Source organism: Babylonia areolata, chromosome 11 (genome assembly GCF_041734735.1).
Source record: "Babylonia areolata isolate BAREFJ2019XMU chromosome 11, ASM4173473v1, whole genome shotgun sequence".
Classification (NCBI taxonomy): Eukaryota; Metazoa; Mollusca; class Gastropoda; order Neogastropoda; family Buccinidae; genus Babylonia; species Babylonia areolata.
In genome coordinates this window covers 34,135,490-34,154,429 of record NC_134886.1, presented here as the reverse complement: position 1 = coordinate 34,154,429, position 18,940 = coordinate 34,135,490, and the positions used below count along the sequence as shown (strand labels likewise).

The following is an 18,940-nucleotide window of genomic DNA, read 5'->3' as shown; positions in this document are numbered from 1 at the left end:
TCACACATATGTTCAGCTTTCAAGTATAATGTGTTAAAACTCTTCTGATTTCCATTTATAACAATGTCCATCTATATAATATTTATTTTTTGAATGTGAGTCCAGTACACTGTGGTTTTGTTTAAAAAAAATCTTTTCAAAAAACACAAACACTGTTAACAGAAACTGTAAGAAAATGTAAAATATTAATAGCAGACACACACACGTGTTGAAGTTAAACAAGAATTACTCAAGCACGACCACACATGGAGATGTAGCAAACCTAATGTGATAAATACAATGCCACCTCCACTGAAAAAAAGGGGGGGGGGGGGGGGAGAGAAAAGCAACTGAGAGTTAGAGCATTCTATTTTTTTTTTTTTTTTTACAAAAAAGGAAATCAATATCTGTAGAGGAGTGAGAACTTTACATTTGTAGTAATTGTAATATATAGATAGTCAAGTCTTAGAGTATAATGCATCATAATGTAAATTTATCAATATCAATTCAGATAATTATCTTTTGATGTGATATCATTAGTGAACAGAGGCTGCTCCTGTGAAAGAGATAGCAGATACATTATTTTGAATTATATACAATGATTAGTGTCATCAAGTGATTTTGCATGAAAGTGCCATTCATTGCAAACTGTTGTTTGTCATGATTTTGTCTCTTTACTTTGGTCCAAGGCAATTCTGTCTCTTTTTTTTGGTGTCTTTTTTTCTTTCCCACCCCCACAGCCAACAGCAATGTAATAGTACCTTTTCACCACCACAACCAACAGCAATATAATAGTACCTTTTCACCACCACAACTAAAAGCAACTTTTTGTTTGTGTCACTTTGTGTGTGTGTGTGTGTTTATGTGTATATGTGCACACAAGTGTGTGTACATGTGCGCATCTGTACACCTACAGTCTTCTAATTGTGTGTGTACATAGGACATAATCAGATACTGTTTCAAATGAATTTGCTTTTAATGTTTCTATTATCGTGGTCTGTCTGTTTGTAAATTGGTCTCTTTCTCTTTTGCACATGAACATACACACAGACACACACTGTACACTGTGACAAATGTGAGGACCTACAATTAAAAGTACAGTGATAAGATACTGACAGTGCATCAGTTTTTACTGTAACGGCCAGCAAACGCCCACTTGGGTCAGACTTAAAATAATGCTGCATAATTTATGACTTCATTGAACTGAAAGTGAAACAGAGGTTACTGGATTTAGTATGGTGAATAATGCTGCTGCAGTTTTATATATGAAAATTAAGGTTTGAAACAATGAAAGCAAAACACATATATATCAATGCGCAGCACTTTTCCATAATAATCAACAGTCGCTAGGCATAGCACAATGAAAGGCTTGTTGAAACAATCAGCATTGTTTTTAAAAAAAAAGTGTTAGACTGTCTTTGCTTGTTTGAGTTTGTTTCTGGACATATATATAATATGCAAGTGTAAACAATTGTGTCCACTCATCGGTGTTATGACACTGTAAAATGTGCAGCATAACTGAAAGGCACCCTGAGTTCAGCAGTACTGCACAAAATGTACAAACTGTTCACAATGACATGGGATAGACACATGATATATTCAAAGTTTCATTGCAAAGTATACAAACATATCTGATAGATCTGTGTCATTTGCAATAGAGTATAGACTGACAATGGGTATCACAAACAATATGTACACAAATGTAGAATAGCATACACTGACTATAGATCTGTTGATAATGTGTATTTATGTAGCACTTGTTGGGATCTAGGCACTTTACAAAAATAGGTAAATGTGCACACATGCACACACACACACACACACACACACACACACACGCACATACACACACACATGCGCGCACGCACGTGCACACACACACACACTCACACACACACACGCACACAACACACACACACAAGAAGTGTATTATGAGAACAGTGAAGTGGTACTGTGATCTACATTTCATTTGTTTTTAGAACTAGAAGTGGGTTATCGGGGAGACTTGAATGCAGTAGAAGAATAGTCCCTGATCTGCAGAGGGAGCACATAGTTCCAGACAACTGGGCCATGAAAAGAACACTTACCAAAGGTTTTGTTCTAACAGAGGGGATTCAAAGCAGAAGAGTATCAGAAGAAGAATAGAGCTGACAGGTTGTAATGTATATAAAAAAACTATATTATATATTTGTTGATATCTGTAAGATCTTATTCTTCAGGCAGTGCTAGAAATAGATGAAAAACAGATGAAATGCAAGATGATCAATGTTATCTGGTTATTCATCTCTCAAAGAAATTTATGCATTAAATTTTGATTTTCACATAATTGTGCAGCTCTGGCATTATTCAAGATAAATTATCACTTGTCTTCTCTTGATCTCTCTTGGTTCAAAACCTTTGTCACTGGTGTCAGTGTTTGCACATGACGTACTACCTTTGTCACTGGTGTTATAAGTGTTTGCATATAATGTACTACCTTTGTCACTGGTGTTAGTGTTTGCACATAACGTACAACACATCCCGAGACAATGTCTGTGCTTAAGTTCAGTAAACAAAACAGTTATCTGCTGCTTGTACACACAGTCACACTCCTGTCGACCTCTATCTCTTTCTGTCTCTCATCTTTTATTTATTTATTTTTATTTTTTAATATTTTTTAGGGCATTATGTGAAGAAGCTTGCAACTTATCCCATACCTTCAAAAAAAACCCAAACAAACAAACAAACAAAAAACACGTATTCATCAGTCATATGCACTTATCGTTATCTCTGTGTGATCCATTTCACTTCAAGGTAACAATATTAACAGCATACAATAACAAAAGTTGATTGATGATATTACCCATTACACTAATGAAGTGCACTGTTCCTATCTGATTATCTTACACTAGTTACAGTATACTTCACTGGTCATGAAATGGAAACTGGTGCAAGCTAGTTTGATGTAGGTTACTTATATCAAACATATGTTTTTATCCGTGCTCTTTGGCAGATACGTTTGAACTGAATGTTTCTTTCATACAGGACGATCATGTGTACTTATTTGTATATATTTTGGCTTGTGTTTGTTTCCTAGTAATACTACCATGAATTGAACTTGTAACCAAGATATTGAATATTGCTCTGAAGATGACAGATGCTAGTTCTACCTTCCCTTGGCAATTGAGGCTGAAATCAGGCCACTGTAATCCTGTTGCGTAGGTTTGTCTATGTTGTCTTCGATAGTGATCGGTTTTCATTAGAAATAGCTTTTTTACCTGGTCGCCTTTGGGATCTTATGCATTTGACTTTTGAGCATTATTTGGGTGAACTCAAGTTCAAAGAATGATCTCACGTGCCAGCAAAATGAACGCCACACACCATCTGCTGATGCCTGGATGTAGGATATTGCCTAAGAATCTGTGATGGCTCAAAAGTACTCAGCATATTTATGGATTTTTTGGTTTTGATCAACAGCAAAAAACTCCTAGGTTTTGCCTAACATTAGTATCAAATGAAGTAAAGTTGTAACTGCTAAAAATAACCCATGCCAAGAGAGAGCTTTTCGTGAAACTGATGATAGAATAGTCTACAATAAGGCATAAAGAAGTGTTGAAAAATGCATTAAGAAGGCAAAGTTTTTATATAGGAAAAAATTAGAAGAAAATTTGTCTGCAAATAACTCTAGGAATGTGTGGACCGGACTGCAGAACATCACTGATTATAAAATGACCCACCAGACAGTCGACAGCACTGACAGAATTCTTCCAGACAAACTCAACACATTCTACTCTAGATTTGACAAACCATTGTCTACTTCTGACATGGTTGCACCCAAAATCACCCTCACTCCCCCTCTCATACTCCAAGAGAATGAAGTCAGATGCCACTTCAGTCGACAGAAAATGAGAAAAACCGCTGGCCGTGACAACATCTCACCAGGCCTTTTGAGGAAGTGTGCAGTCCAACTATCTAGTGTCTTCACTGTCATATTTGAAGTTGAAGTTGAAGCTGTGACACATGCCCTCCAGTAGCTATCGTCCATCCATACGCCCGGAAACCAACATGCCATGATTCTAACAGACTCAATGAACCTCATACAGAAAATTGAAAACGGAATGGGAAGCCCAGAGTGGCATAAGGCAATGCGCAACTTTCAGATAAAAAAAACTCACATGGTCATACTGCCCGGGACATGCAGGAGTTAAGGGAAATGAGCGAGCTGACAGACTTGCTGGTAACGCAACACCAACGAGCGGCCTACATCTAGGAAAATCGGAAATCCTCAGAAAAGTCAAAGAATATCAAAAAGAACAGGTACAAGGCCATCACACCATCGATCGCCTCAAAGAAATAAAAGCAGAGAGAGGGAGCGGCCGTAAGTCTAATATGAAAGGTAGAGCACGATGCTTTGCAAATCAAACAAACATCGGCATCATTTCCAAACCAACATTGTGCAAATTTCTTCAAAACGGAACAGAGTCTCTGTGGGCTTTTCCAAATACAATAGACTGAGCAACACACTAGACGCCACGTTCTTGGCATCAGATCTTTTCCCATCCCTTTTGCGGCCAATCATTGGCAGCCTCTGTGCGTGTTTGTGTGTATGTGTGGGTCTGTGTTTTTGAGTGCGTTTGTGCATGCGTGAGAGTGTAAGTGTACACAAGTGTCAGGAGAGTTGTGTGTGTGTGTGTGTGAGGGGGAGGTGGGGGTGCAGGGAGGTGAGATAGAGGATGAGGTATGTGAGTGTATGCATGCCTACACTGTGGGAGCATCAGGATATTGGAACGTATATATTATATATATATATTTGTATATATGTGTGTGGGGTTGGGGGTGGGAGATATGGGCGTGTGTGTGTGTGCTTGTACAAGTAAGTGTTCATCTGTGTGTGTGCGTGTGCGTGTTTGTGTGTGTGTGTGTGCCGTGGAAGCTGCGATACATAGACTAGAAATGGGTGTGTGGAGGAGGGGGTAGAGGAGGTGCAGGGAAATTTGTGGTGTGTGTGTGTGTGTGTGTGTGTGTGTTGGAGCTCATGTACGTTTATATGTATTTGACTGTGCTTTCATATCTGTGAAACTGCGTTTTTGGGGCATATCTGTTATGTGTGGGTGTATGTGTGAATGTGTGTCTTCATGTTTTATATTTATTTGCTTATTTATCATCATTGTTGTCTTATTTATTTAATTATTTATTTATTATTATTATTATCATTATTTTCATTACTATCTCTTTTTTTTCTTTTTTTTTATATCATAATTATTATTTATTTATTTATGTGTGTACGCTTATCTGTCTATCTCTATATATATATATATATATTTTTTTTTTCTCAAGGCCTGACTAAGCGCGTTGGGTTACGCTGCTGGTCAGGCATCTGCTTGGCAGATGTGGTGTAGCGTATATGGATTTGTCCGAACGCAGTCACGCCTCCTTGAGCTACTGAAACTGAAACTGACATATTTAACATGTCCCTTCAGCCATGTGTGGTGCCACACTGCTTTAACCCTTTCACCGCCAAGCTCGCATTTATGAGCAGGCGTGGTAGAGCACCCATGTAACTGCTCAATGTTTGGTGGTAGGATAGGCCATATTTTCTATACATCGCAGGGGGAATCCCCAGCTATTCTTAGCCACTGTCCTTTCTGTGTTTATATCACAAGGGAATTTTGTACTCTAAATTGACTTGCAGTGAAAGGGTTAAGAAATCAACAATCATTCCTGCTCCAAAGAAATCACAGCCTACTTGAACCTAGTTATCTTAATGATCATTGTCCTGTAGCCTTAACATCAGTTGCCTTGAAAACATTTGAATGCTTGATTCTGCAAATCCTAAAAACCTGCATTCCTCCATCTTTTGATCCCTAACAGTTTGCCTATAGAGCTAACAGATCAGTTGTTGATGCCATTAGCAGAGCTCTCTACCACGCCCTCAGACATCTCTAAAATCCCAACAGCTATGCTAGGATCCTTTTTATTGACTACAGCTCTGCATTTAACACAATAGTACCATCAAAACTATATTTCAAATTGAAAGACCTCTCGCTGCCTGAATCAGTTTGTGCATTGATCCTAGATTTTCTAAGATGCAGACCACAAGTTGTTAAAGTTGGTGACCTCACCTCCTCCACATGCATTCTCAACATAGGCACCCCACAGGGATGCGTTCTGTCCCCACTGTTGTACTCACTATTCACTCATGACTGTGCAGCTCAAAATGATTGTAACACCATGGTCAAGTTTGTTGATGATACTACTCTAGAAGGGCTGATTATGAACAGTGATGTGTGAAAATATAGGGAAGAAGTACTAGAACTTGTCAGCTGATGTGATCAAAACAACTTAGAACTCAACTTATCAAAAACAAAAGAATTAATTTTAGACTTCAGAAAGACCAGATCTGACCCCTTACCACATGTCATTAAAGACAAACAAGTAGATATCATCAGCGAATTTAAATTTCTTGGACTGATCATTTCCAACAATTTGAAATGGGAGAAAAATACAGAAAAAATTGTAAAGAAAGCACAACAGCATCTGTACTTTCTTCAGTGCCGAAAAAAGTTCGGAATTGAAAAAGAAATAATGGTTGATTTGTACCGAGCAGTCTTTGAAAGTGTGTTAACCTTTGCTACTGCTGTTTGGTACGGAAACATTTCCAAGGCAAAAGTCACAGCCCTGAACAGAATCGTAAAAACTGCCACCAAGATTACCAGGACTGATCTACCTTCTCTAGATGACATATATTACAAGCAGCTACTCAAAAAAGCAAAGTCAATCAGCCAGGACAAATCACATCCAGCTTTTGGGATTTTTGAGATGCTCCCATCTGGTCAACAGTACAGAAATATAAGGACAAAAACCAATCGTTTCGCCAATAGCTTTTTCCCCAAAGCAGTCAAAGTCCGGTCTCTCGAACAAATTCAGTTTGATTAGATAGAATTGTGCAGTCAACAACTATTTACCTGAAGATCTAGTCATCAGCCCCATCCACATATAATATGTGGCTTCTGTTCAAACATTGTGTGTGTGTGTGTGTGAACGTGCACAAGTTCTTGTATTGATATGCACATGTATGTATCCAAAATTCTACTATATCTGTGTTTGTGTATGTTTTTCAATTTATCTTTGTACCTTTTTATGTACTATCCCCTTCAATATTCTTTGTGACCCTGGTACACTTGGTAATATACTTATAAAGACATATTCTATTCTATTTACAAGAAATTACCCAAAGTGTGCTGGTCGCAGTTCTAAAGGTCAATTTTTCATGAAGACTCTCTAATGCACCCATTAAAACTGTTGGGCAATGTTCTCAAATGGTTGGTTTATAATGAAAATCGGACTGCATATACGTCAACCAGCATACTGCTTTGGTTTAACAGTGGGACACCCTTACTGCTGAATATGCATGGTACTTTGTCGGAAGGGGGGGATTGTTTTCTGTTCCCTTCAAGTTAGTTTAACTAAGGTTTTGGTCTGTGGTTCATTGTCTTTTACTAGACTGTGACGCTACATCTGCACTATCAGGAAGCTTTAGCCACCTTCTCATTTTGGAATTCCTAACCATTTAAAAAAAAAAAAAAAAAAAAAAGTCACTCCAGTACTCTGGCACAATATTTCAGTCTTAGGCTGACTTAGGGATGGTATGTTTTTGCCTTTTGCAGCTATCTTGTTGACTCTAACAAATCAAAACTTCACTTTTAACCATTATTTTGTGAGAAACCTGGGCCATTTTATGAATGAAATTCATTGGAATAAGAGCTGGAAACCTAATTTCATCATTAAGTTGATACTTGTGAAAATGGTCATTGATGCCAAGATTAAAATGATTGAAATATGTTGCTGGTTGTTGTTTGTTTTTTTGGTTTGTTTTTTTTTGCCTTTAGTTAAGGCAGCCACTTATAAATCTATGTCTTGAATATTTTATTGCACTTTCATATTTAAAAAAGGTTTTGCATTACAGTGCAAGGTATCATTTACTGCACATGCTATATATATATATATATATATATATATATATATATATATATATATATATATATATATATATGATTACATTTCTTTCATGTAGATATAGTTCATTTCCATAGAATATGCCCATATACCTGTCTGTGTTGCAGCTCTATGGGCAGTACCGAAGAGAACTGGGCTCCTTCGCAAAGTACCAAGCCAAGCGATTGAAGAAGGACAAAGTTGAGCCACCTAAGCTCACCAAACGCAATGCAAAGCTATGGATGTTTTTAGGTAAATAGTAACTGTGTGAGTGTGTGCCTCTCATTTCAACCGCATTCATGTGTGTATGTGTGTGTGTGTGTGTGTGTGTGTGTGCACACATTAGTGTACGAGAGCAAAAAAATAAAAAAAACATGAACTAAGGGAAAAAAGCTAAAAAAAAAAAGAAAAGAAAGAAAATGACTGAAATATACATGTATGGAAAGCATTCAACTTTAACATATCGAAATGGGGCTTTGATACATGCAATGCGAGGTACTGATTTTAACAGAATGATGTCACTGGCAGTTATGCTTTTCTGGGCATTGTAAAAGTCACCTCTACATAGTCATGTAGCATGTTGTTGGAAAGCGGCTAATCTTAGTAGAGAAAAGCTCGTTAGAAGTCAAATGGTAAATAAATGTTGCAAAAATGTATATGTGTTTGGCTTGCTCTGCTGTCATCTAACTGTTTGACATAAATCCATTAAATTGGCAGACTATTCCATGACTGTAGATCAGACAGATAATGCACTTTAGGAAGCACAGGCAGGTCAACAATGCCCTCGGGGGAAATGAAGGACAAAAGAGTGTCAAAGCTTTCTGAAAATGTGACTGATAATTCATCTCAAGGCCCCCAACTCTCCAGTTCCAAACAGCCGTGACCTGGAATCACAACCATTAACGGCATGGAGAAAAGGGTGAAAAAATGAAATAAGTTGTATTTTTCTTATGTCTAAAAGATTAACCAAACACAGCTATGACCCTGAAACGGGGGTTGAAACAGAAACCAGTCTCACTGCAACAAGGCCTGTTCTATAAATATGATGTTTCAGCACAGAAACAATAGATCTGCTCCCTTTCTTTCTCCCTCTCAGGCGAAAGTGCAGTTTTGTCTTGAATATTTCGTCACCTAGGCCAAGTTTAGAGCAGTCAGCAATTGTCGTCATCCACGTTCTGACACCTGCCCTTACATCTTCTAAACCTAAATTCTTGGAAATTTTTCTTGTTTCTTTGATGCTGAACAAAAGAAAATGAGGCAGTCACATAATTATGCTTTCTGTTTTTTTCTTGCTTATGCATGTGTGGGGGTGTGCTGTGTGTGTGTGTGTGTGTGTGTGTGTGTGTGTGCATGTACACACACACATGCTTGTTGCTGTCATGAAAGTAAACTTGGGAAGTTGACTCAAACTTGAGGAGACAGACATCAAACCTTTACACTGACACACACACACATTTGCATACATTAAATTAGTTAACACACATGCTCACTCACAGACATGCTTCTTCCAACAAAAAGCTGATGTTTACGGACTTTTGTAAAGTACCGGAGCATTTTGCTGCTTTGATTGGATAGGTGCATGGTTACTGAACCTTGCTGAATCTTATACATTTTTCCACATGGACAAGTTGCTACACCTGCAGTGTTGGACATGCACAGATTGAACTCCTCTAATGTGACTCTGTAACATGTAGGAATTTTTCTGGTTGGTGGCTCCATGTCAGTCTAACATTCCTAGATCTGTCTAACTCTGCATCGTAATAATTGTTGTCAATTCCAGGCCAAGTATGTTGTGTCCCATGTATATTGAACAAGGAACAGGCATTACTGAACACAACCAAAGTGACTCAGCAGTGCAGAGTCTCTTCTGTGACTGGGTGGTGTTGATAGCGCCATGTGGACTGCTTGCACTGGGATTGAAACAGGGCATTTAGGATGAGTGAGATGAACACCATTGAGATGGCCTGGAAGATGGGTCTGGAAAAAGTTTCACCGGCTGTACTGGGTGTGTTTATATTGCCAGGGACTGTACGTGGACTAGGTGTTTCTCTCACAGTGCTGGCTGTGTGCAGATCGCTTGGGGCTGTACAGGGACAAAGTGTTCCACAAGGTGGGTGAGGACTGGATATTCCTAACCATCCTGGGAATCCTCATGGCCTTCCTCAGCTTTGCCATGGATTATGTGATCGAGAAATGTCAGGAAGGTGAGTGTGAGCTGCTTGCTTTGCATGCGTGCTTACTTGTGTTGGAATGTGCGCAGTACTGTGTTAGTGTCTGTGCATGTTTGTACCAGTATTTGTGTATATCTATGTTGGTATGTGTGCATATCTGTTGGTATATGTGTATGTATCTATGTTGATATGTGTGCATGTCTGTGTCAACATGTGTATATGTCTCTATCAGTTTGTGTGCATGTCTTTGTCAGTTTGTTTTGGTGCATATCTGTGTCAGTTTGTATGCATATAGGTCTGTATCTGTATTTGTTCATGTCCATGTCAGTTTGTGTGCATTATATATGCATATATATATCTGTGTTTGTGTGTGTGCCTGTCTGTATCAGTTTGACTGTATCCATCTGTCAGTTTCAGTCTTTTTATCTGGAGTCATCATTTTGTTCTAAGACAAGGGGAAAGTTTGACGTTGGCTCCCACACAACAGCACATGAATTAATAAAAGAAAAGTGTCACATTTGAAATGGTTATGAAAATTGGAGAGTGATCACACTCCATAGTGCATGCAGGATATCACGTGTGCATGGAAAAGATCTTGTTGTCCATGCCAGTGTTTGATGGGTTGCAACACAAACACACCCAGCATATATATACATCCACCTTGGAAAATAGAATATGGATTCTTAAAAAAAAAAAAAGACCGGGTAAAAACAGTCAATTGTACAGCCCACTTGGATGTCAGAAGTGAAATTGAGAGTTGCAGATGACCTACACATATAAGGAGTTAAACACATAATGCTGTATTGTCATGATAATAATAATAAGTGTTCATATACTGATATAGTGTTGAATCTTGTGCAGAGACAATTCAAAGCGCTTTCACACCAGTCATTCACATGCATGCATAACTCTAAATAATAATATGATAATAATAATGATAATATGCAGGCCTATATAGTGCAGTACCCCCATCTCAGTTTGGGCTCAGTGTGCTGCTTTACAATAAAAAACAACAACATATTTATATAGAAATTTAAGACTAAGTGATATAATAAATAAATAAAAAAATCAACATAGTCTCATATTGGCTAAGATATACATATTTCAGACTATCTCACTTTACATTGGCTAAAGTTTACATACTTCAGACTACTTTACATAGAAATGTGTAAATGAACACAGGCAATATCACAATCTCACATCACATAGGCCCAAACCACAGCAAAATAAAACACATCACATTCACCATAGTCAAAATATGCTCCAAGGAACCAGGATTCACAGAACCACGCCAAAAATCATAGTGATTGTAGTATGATAATATAGTGTCATCTAATTGTGTTCTGTATCATGAAAGTTTAGGAGAAAAAAGTGTTGTCATTGTGAATGCCATAAGGAAATGCTGATTTCAGTTAATAATTAAAGGGGTGGGGGGTTGGGGGGGGGGGGAGTCTTCATTGTAATGTGTATTTCTGCTGATTTATTTCACTTTCATAAACAAAGTAGTGAGTACACATACTTACATTTGTTACAATAATAGCATGTCAGCTATCACTGTTCATTTCGTTATAAATATATAAGTGAGCCTAATTACAGATGAAATGTGCATTAGTGTTCGAAGCAGAACCAATGTTAACACAACTGAATTTTTAAAAGAAGGAGAACATCAGGTGTAACCATGCATATATAATGCATATTCACACACATGCACATGTATATGCAAACAAAAAGCACAGGCACGCACTTGTTAACTTTCTACTTCAGTTTTTTGTGTGTCCATAAAACTCGCATTCACACACACATAATCAGTGTTAGTTTCTTTGTTTGGTTCTTGGGTTCTTGTTTTTTTTATTTCTATGGTTTTTCAGTAATCTCTCCTGCTCTCTATTATACACTTCTCAAGATCACAGAATTTTATTTCAGAAAAAAAACAAACAAAAAAACACAAACCCCAAAAAACCAACATCTGTGTTTATATCTATCACTTCATGTGTGTTTCTCCAAAGTCTTCTCCTCACCCCTCTTACACCTCCCCACCACCCACCTTCTCATCCAGTCCTACTCCTCCCCTCCTCCCACCCCTCTGCCCCTCCTACACACACACACACTCACCTCAGCCCCCCCCCCCCCAACCCCCCCACATCTCCACCACACCCCCTCCCTCCTCTCAGCAGACAGTCTGTTGGTTGTTGTAGCATGTCTGACAGCCGTTGCTTTGTGGTGTCATGGGACACCACAGCCCCTACCCCATCCACTGCCAGGCCATCACCCCCAGCACCCACTCCCTTTTGTGGTGCAGGCCCCTTTTCCAGTTCTCAGGGAGGGTTAAAGCACAGGGCAGCCTCTGTGTGTTAAATGCATGCAAATGTGTGTGCGTGTATGCTTGAAAATGTGTGTGTGTATGCATGAAAATGTGTGTGTATGCATGCAAATGTGTGTGTATATGCAGAATAGTCGGGTGTGTGTGTGTGTGTGTGTGTGTGTGTGTGTGTGACTCAGCTCAATCCTAAAGGATTAACAGACACAACAAAAGAACATCACAGAGAAACGCACACTACTTATTTTCACCTGGACTCACACAAATGCATTTATAACCAAGAAGTGGCAAAACTCAGAAAATCTATCGCCCATCTCAACTGTCTGGCTCACAGGAAACATGCAGACTCACACAGTAGTCTACTATGAAAACAGATTTCCCCAAACACGTTGTTGCCCACTCTGTTTTTATCACAGTGTCTGTTTCCTGACATCTGTCTGAACACTATTTGCAATGTAGAACAGGCTATGCAAAGCATGACAGATCCTGTGATGGATGCAAATGAAAATACACGTTGTGTGGTGGGGGAGAGGTGTGTAGGACTGCCAGTTGGGGAAGGAAGAAAGGGCTGTTTTTTTTCGAGACCCATTAATTTCAAAAACGAACCATCGATTTTGTGGTGAGAAGGCCAAATTGACGCTGATCTGCAGAATTTTGTAGGGGACGACCTTTTTGTTGCACTGAGTTCTTTTGTGTGTGTTATCTGTGTTATCATATAGACAATGTGTGCATGAAGTAATGTGTGTATTTGAACATTGTATGTGTGTGTTACAGCTTACAAAGTCTGGTATCAGACAGTAAAGATAATCAGACAATAAAAATTACTAGGTTGACTGTGTTAGGGTGGGTGTGTGTGGGTGGGTGGTACACACACACACACACACACACACACACACACACACAAACATATATGTATATGTATATGTATGTATGTATATATGTAAGTACACATATATAGACCTGTACATACATCCACTCAAGGCCTTAGTGCATTATGTTATGCTGCTGGTCAGTAATAGGGCGAAGTGTGTGTGTGTGTGTGTGTGTGTGTGTGTGTGTGTGTGTGTGTACATGGAATTGTCTGAACACAGTGATGCCTGTTATTACCTTCTTTTTCTTTTTTTCTTTTTTTTAACTATGAATTCAACTGAATGCACTCTGTGTAAATGTCTTGCATAAACTGGTAAAGAAATGTCTCATGAAGTCTTGGAATTTGACACGTGTGTGTGTGTGTGTGTGTGTGTGTGTGTGTGTGTGTCTTTCAAGTCTGTTTGTCAGAACTTTGTTGGGTTAAAAATGAAACATGAAAATATACCCAACCATTGCAGAGTCATCTGCGAATTGATACTGGCTGTTTGATTGAAAAGAACAAACGAACAACTACAACAAACAAAATGCATGTTTAACTCACTACATTCAGAAGTTTTTGCTGTTTCAGCCAAGTACTGGTTGTATGAAGAGCTGAGGTTTTCTGTGGTGCTGCAGTATTTTGCATGGGTGTCCTACTCTGTGCTCTTCATTCTGTTCGCTGTGGGCTTTTCTCACATCGTCTCACCTCAGGCGGTTGGTAAGTTGTTATAAACATGTATCCCTTAACTACTCCTTGTGTTGAACAGGTCATTATGAAAACTTTGTGGTCGCTCTGGCTTTCTGTATTTTTGTTTGCTTGATTTTGTTCGATATTTTTGCCTGATCTGGTGCACCAATTCTGTGGCTTTGCTCTCAGACAGCGCATACCAACCCAACCCACTCTCACCCCCCCTCTACCTCCCCCAAGATCTGCACCCACACCCATACCCCCAGCCACACCCAGGCAGGTTCCATCACAATCCCAGTGCTTCCAGTCCACAAGGAACTATCTGTGTTAGGTTGCCAGGAAGCCCAGCACTGCTGCTGGGTCATATAGGTGAAAGGTAGTCATTGTCGCGATATTTCCCTTGTAACTAATCATAAATTACTTGATGAGATCTGTTGTTGAAGATATTGCTTCATGCTGTTTTGAGATATTGCAAACAAATGGTATCGATGACTGGATTAAGTGTTATCTTCATGTTGTACATCATATTGATTGAATAGTATCTGTTGTTGAAGTGAGAAAGTCTATTGAGTTGATGTGATTGCAGAGGAAACGTATCTGTTCCAAAAACCAGTCTCCTTCGCTGTTTTCTGATCATTAGACATTAGTGAACTGTGTTCTTTGTAAGTGATTGGAGTGCCTTGGTCAGATTTTAACCCATTGCAATTGAAAGGTTTTTGTTACTAAGCAGTCTCTTTTGAATTTTAGTTAATTGTAATTGAATTGTCTTCCTCAAAAGTGTTTCAGATTTTAAGTGAGTGTAATTGAATGGTAACAGTAACTGTTCTCTTTCAGCATGTAACTGTCTGAAGGGTAAATTTTTGTTACCATGCTTCATGCCTCTTTCAAATATGAATGACTGTAACTCAGTACTGACTCACTGGGTTTTTTTTGTTTTTTGTTGGGGTTTTTTGTTTGTTTTGTTACTGGTATTTTCTAGTGGGTTGAATGTTACAATTTTTAAATGGCTATAATTTAATAGCATCTGTTAATGAATTGTGTTGTTTGTTTGCTTTTTTTTTTTTTTTTTTTTTTTTTCAAGTTACACTTGGCTGCAGTTTGATGTTGTTAGTATGGGGCATGTTCAGGGTCAGGAATTCCGGAAATGAAGACAATATTACGAGGGGTGGTGCTGAAGGAATTTCTGACATTCCGTACCCTGGTGTCCAAAGTGGTGGGTCTGTGCTCCTCTCTGGGCAGCACCTTGCCGTTTGGGAAAGAGGTGAGTGCATGCATAACTGCCGGAGATCATGTGGCTGTTTAGTGTACATCATAGCACTGCAAAGAACAGTGTTGACTGTCATGTAGTGTGTGGTTTAGAGCACATTTTTCTGTCTCTCCTTCTGTTCATTTGTTTGTTTGTTTGTTAAAAGTGCTGTCTAAACTCTTCTGCTTTTTCTGCTGAGTTGTACTTTACAAGAACGCTGCAGCCGTTGTCACTGATTGTGTTTTGGGATGCCTTTTCATGTTTTCCAGTTAATGGTGTTCGAGGGGATTTCTGCTCTTTTTTCTTTTTTTTCTTTATTTTTGTTGTTGGACATATCCGTGTTAATGTTGCTTGGCTTCCTGCCAGATGTGTTGGTGGTTTGATTGTTCTTCTCCATGTGAAAGTTGCATTGAACTCTAGTGACACCGCCACACAGTACTGCACTCCACAGCACACATCCGCTGAGCACACAGAAACGGATTGAAGAAAACTGCATTAAACCACCTTACAACACCACGCACTATACACCACACAAAACCACACTGCACCACAGCGATACCACATCACATAACACCACACCACATCACACCATGCCACATTACACCACACCACACCACACCACATCACACCAACGCCACATGATAAGACACCGTGGTACACCAGAGTTGCACCACACCCACACCACAACCACACCACAACCACTATCACACTTTACCACATCACACCCCATCACACAGCAACACATGACACCACGCCACAATGTCAGCCCACAACAGCCAGGCCACAAGGCCCAACACCATACCACACGGCAATCGCACCTCGGCCACACCACACCACACCACACCACAACCAAAACCACAATCACACTTCACCACATCAGACCACTCCACATGGCACCACACAATGCCACAATGTCAGCCCACAACAGCCAGGCCACAAGGCACAACACCATGCCACACGGCAATCGCACCTCGGCCACACCACACCACACCACACCACAACCAAAACCACAATCACACTTCACCACATCAGACCACTCCACATGGCACCACACCATGCCACAATGTCAGCCCACAACAGCCAGGCCACAAGGCACAACACCATGCCACACGGCAATCGCACCTCGGCCACACCACACCACACCACAACCAAAACCACAATCACACTTCACCATATCAGACCACTCCACATGGCATCACACCACATGACACCACACCACGCGCGTGACACCACGCCGCATGACACAACACTGTGCCGCATCATATTGCACCTCAACCACACAACCACAACCACAGCTACACAACATCGTACCACACCACACCCCAGTAGTATTCCCACCCACTTTCATTTCCAGCAGGACACTGTGACCCAAACACAACAGACAAAGATGATTTATTAATCACATCCCCTGGCCCTTCTTGGCCAACATTGAACTCTTTGTAAGCACTGGGATGACTCCTAGAAGGAAAAAAGAAAAGAAAAAAAGATCTCTGTCATTCACCCAGTACACAGCCCCACACAATGATTGAAGATCTGTCTGTCAAGAGTGACCTGCCTTTTGCTCTGCTGTTTTGACAAGAAGACAGGAGCTGTCGTTGTTGGAAATTTGCCCTGTTCTGCTGAGGAAAATGTGTGCCTGAGTAGTATAGATCATTGAGGTCATTGGTAGAGGGCATGATGACCGTTTCTGTTTGAGGAGTGATGGTTAAGGGTATGTCAAATCGGCTGGTGGTGATTGGAAAGATGCTGGGGGTGAAGTGTGTGTATGTGTGTGTATATATGTGTGTGTGTCTGCTTTGTGTGTGTGTATGTGTGTGTGTGTCCATGTGTGTGTCCATGTGTGTATGTGTGTGTCCATGTGTGTGTGTGTTTGCATAACAAAAAATATGCATGCATGTGTGACTCTGCATGTGTGTTTGTGTTTATGTGTGTATATATGTGTGTGTGTGTGCCAGTGATTTTGTGTTCACACAGTTCTGTGTGTGGTATTGTGGAGGTGAATGAGAGTTGTAGGGCTGGAAGGAGACGTGAAAGTAAAGACACTCAGTGAGATGGCAGATGAGGGTGTGAAAATAAGAGAGTCTTGCAGAGATGGCAGATGAGGGTGTGAAAATAAGAGAGTCTTGCAGAGATGGCAGATGAGGGTGTGAAAATAAGAGAGACTTGCAGAGATGAGGGTGTGAACATAAGAGAGTCTTGCAGAGATGGCAGATGAGGGTGTGAAAATAAGAGAGTCTTGCAGAGATGGCAGATAATAATAATAATAATAATGGTATTTATATAGCGCTGGATCTTGTGCAGAGACAAATCAAAGCGCTTTCGCACCAGTCATTCACACGCATGCATAACTCTAATACTGCAGAAACTAAAGACAAGGAAGGGCAGGCAAGGGAGGCTATTTTGGGAAGAGGTGGGTTTTAAGGCCAGACTTGAAAGAGCTGAGTGTGGAGACTTGACGAAGCAAAAAAGGAAGTTCATTCCAATCGCAAGGTCCAGAAACAGAGAAAGAACGGCGGCCAACAGTAGAGTGTTTGAATCTGGGTATGCGTAAACAGAGTGGATCCGAGGCCGATCGTAGTGAGCGAGATGGAATGTAGAGGTGAAGGCAGCCGCAGAGATAGGAAGGGGCAGTTTTGTGAATGCATCTATAACATAGAGTGCTGATCTTGTACTTTATTTGGTGTGAGACAGGGAGCCAGTGGAGATGTTGCAAAAGAGGAGTGATGTGCTCAGATCTTTTCTTTCTGAGGACGAGTCGGGCAGCAGAGTTTTGTATGCGCTGAAGGGGCTGAATGGATAAAGCAGGCAGACCAGACAATAAAGAGTTACAGTAGTCAAGGCGAGAGAGAATGAGGGTGTGAACATAAGAGAGTCTTGCAGAGATGGCAGATGAGGGTGTGAAAATAAGAGAGACTTGCAGAGATGGCAGATGAGGGTGTGAACATAAGAGAGACTTGCAGAGATGGCTGATGAGGATGTGAAAATAAGAGAGACTTGCAGAGATGGCAGATGAGGGTGTGAACATAAGAGAGACTTGCAGAGATGGCTGATGAGGATGTGAACATAAGAGGGAAATACAGAGGTGGCAGTTGAGGGTGTGACAAATAAAAGTGATTTGAAGAGACGCAGTAGATGATGTGAGAATAAGAGAAGCTTAGCACACTTACAGAGATGGGAGTTGCCGTTGTGAAAATAAGAGAGACTTACACTGTTACACAAATGGCAGTTGTAAGAGAGAAATACAGACATGGCTGTGGATGGTGTGGAAATAAGACTGAGAGGGACTTGGAGAGATGGCCTAGAGGTAATGCGTCCGCCTAGGAAGCGAGAGAATCTGAGCGCGCTGGTTCGAATCACGGCTCAGCCGCCGATATTTTCTCCCCCTCTACTAGACCTTGAGTGGTGGTCTGGACGCTAGTCATTTGGATGAGACGATAAACCGAGGTCCTGTGTACAGCACGCGCTTAGCGCACGTAAAAGAACCCACGGCAACAAAAGGGTTGTTCCTGGCAAAATTCTGTAGAAAAATCCACGTCAATAGGAAAAACAAATAAAACTGCACGCAGGAAAAATACAAAAAAATGGGTGGCGCTGTAGTATATAGCGATGCGCTCTCCCTGGGGAGAGCAGCCCGAATTTCACACAGATAAATCTGTTGTGATAAAAAGAAATACAAATACAAAATACAAAAAACAATGGGTTAGAATTGTAGGGAA

The 18,940-nt window shown here is 40.2% G+C and overlaps 1 protein-coding gene across 4 annotated transcripts in view; it reads left to right on the top strand.

The window, feature by feature from the left end:
- Positions 1–18,940, top strand: part of LOC143287681 (chloride channel protein 2-like) — an 81,653-nt gene that overhangs the window by 14,260 nt on the left and 48,453 nt on the right. For all 4 annotated transcript variants that reach the window (XM_076595863.1, XM_076595865.1, XM_076595864.1 and 1 more), the window contains exons 3-6: positions 8,082–8,205; positions 10,026–10,157; positions 13,880–14,008; positions 15,106–15,239. In XM_076595863.1, the coding sequence (XP_076451978.1) occupies positions 8,082–8,205; positions 10,026–10,157; positions 13,880–14,008; positions 15,106–15,239 (519 nt within the window). The remainder of the gene's footprint in view (positions 1–8,081; positions 8,206–10,025; positions 10,158–13,879; positions 14,009–15,105; positions 15,240–18,940) is intronic.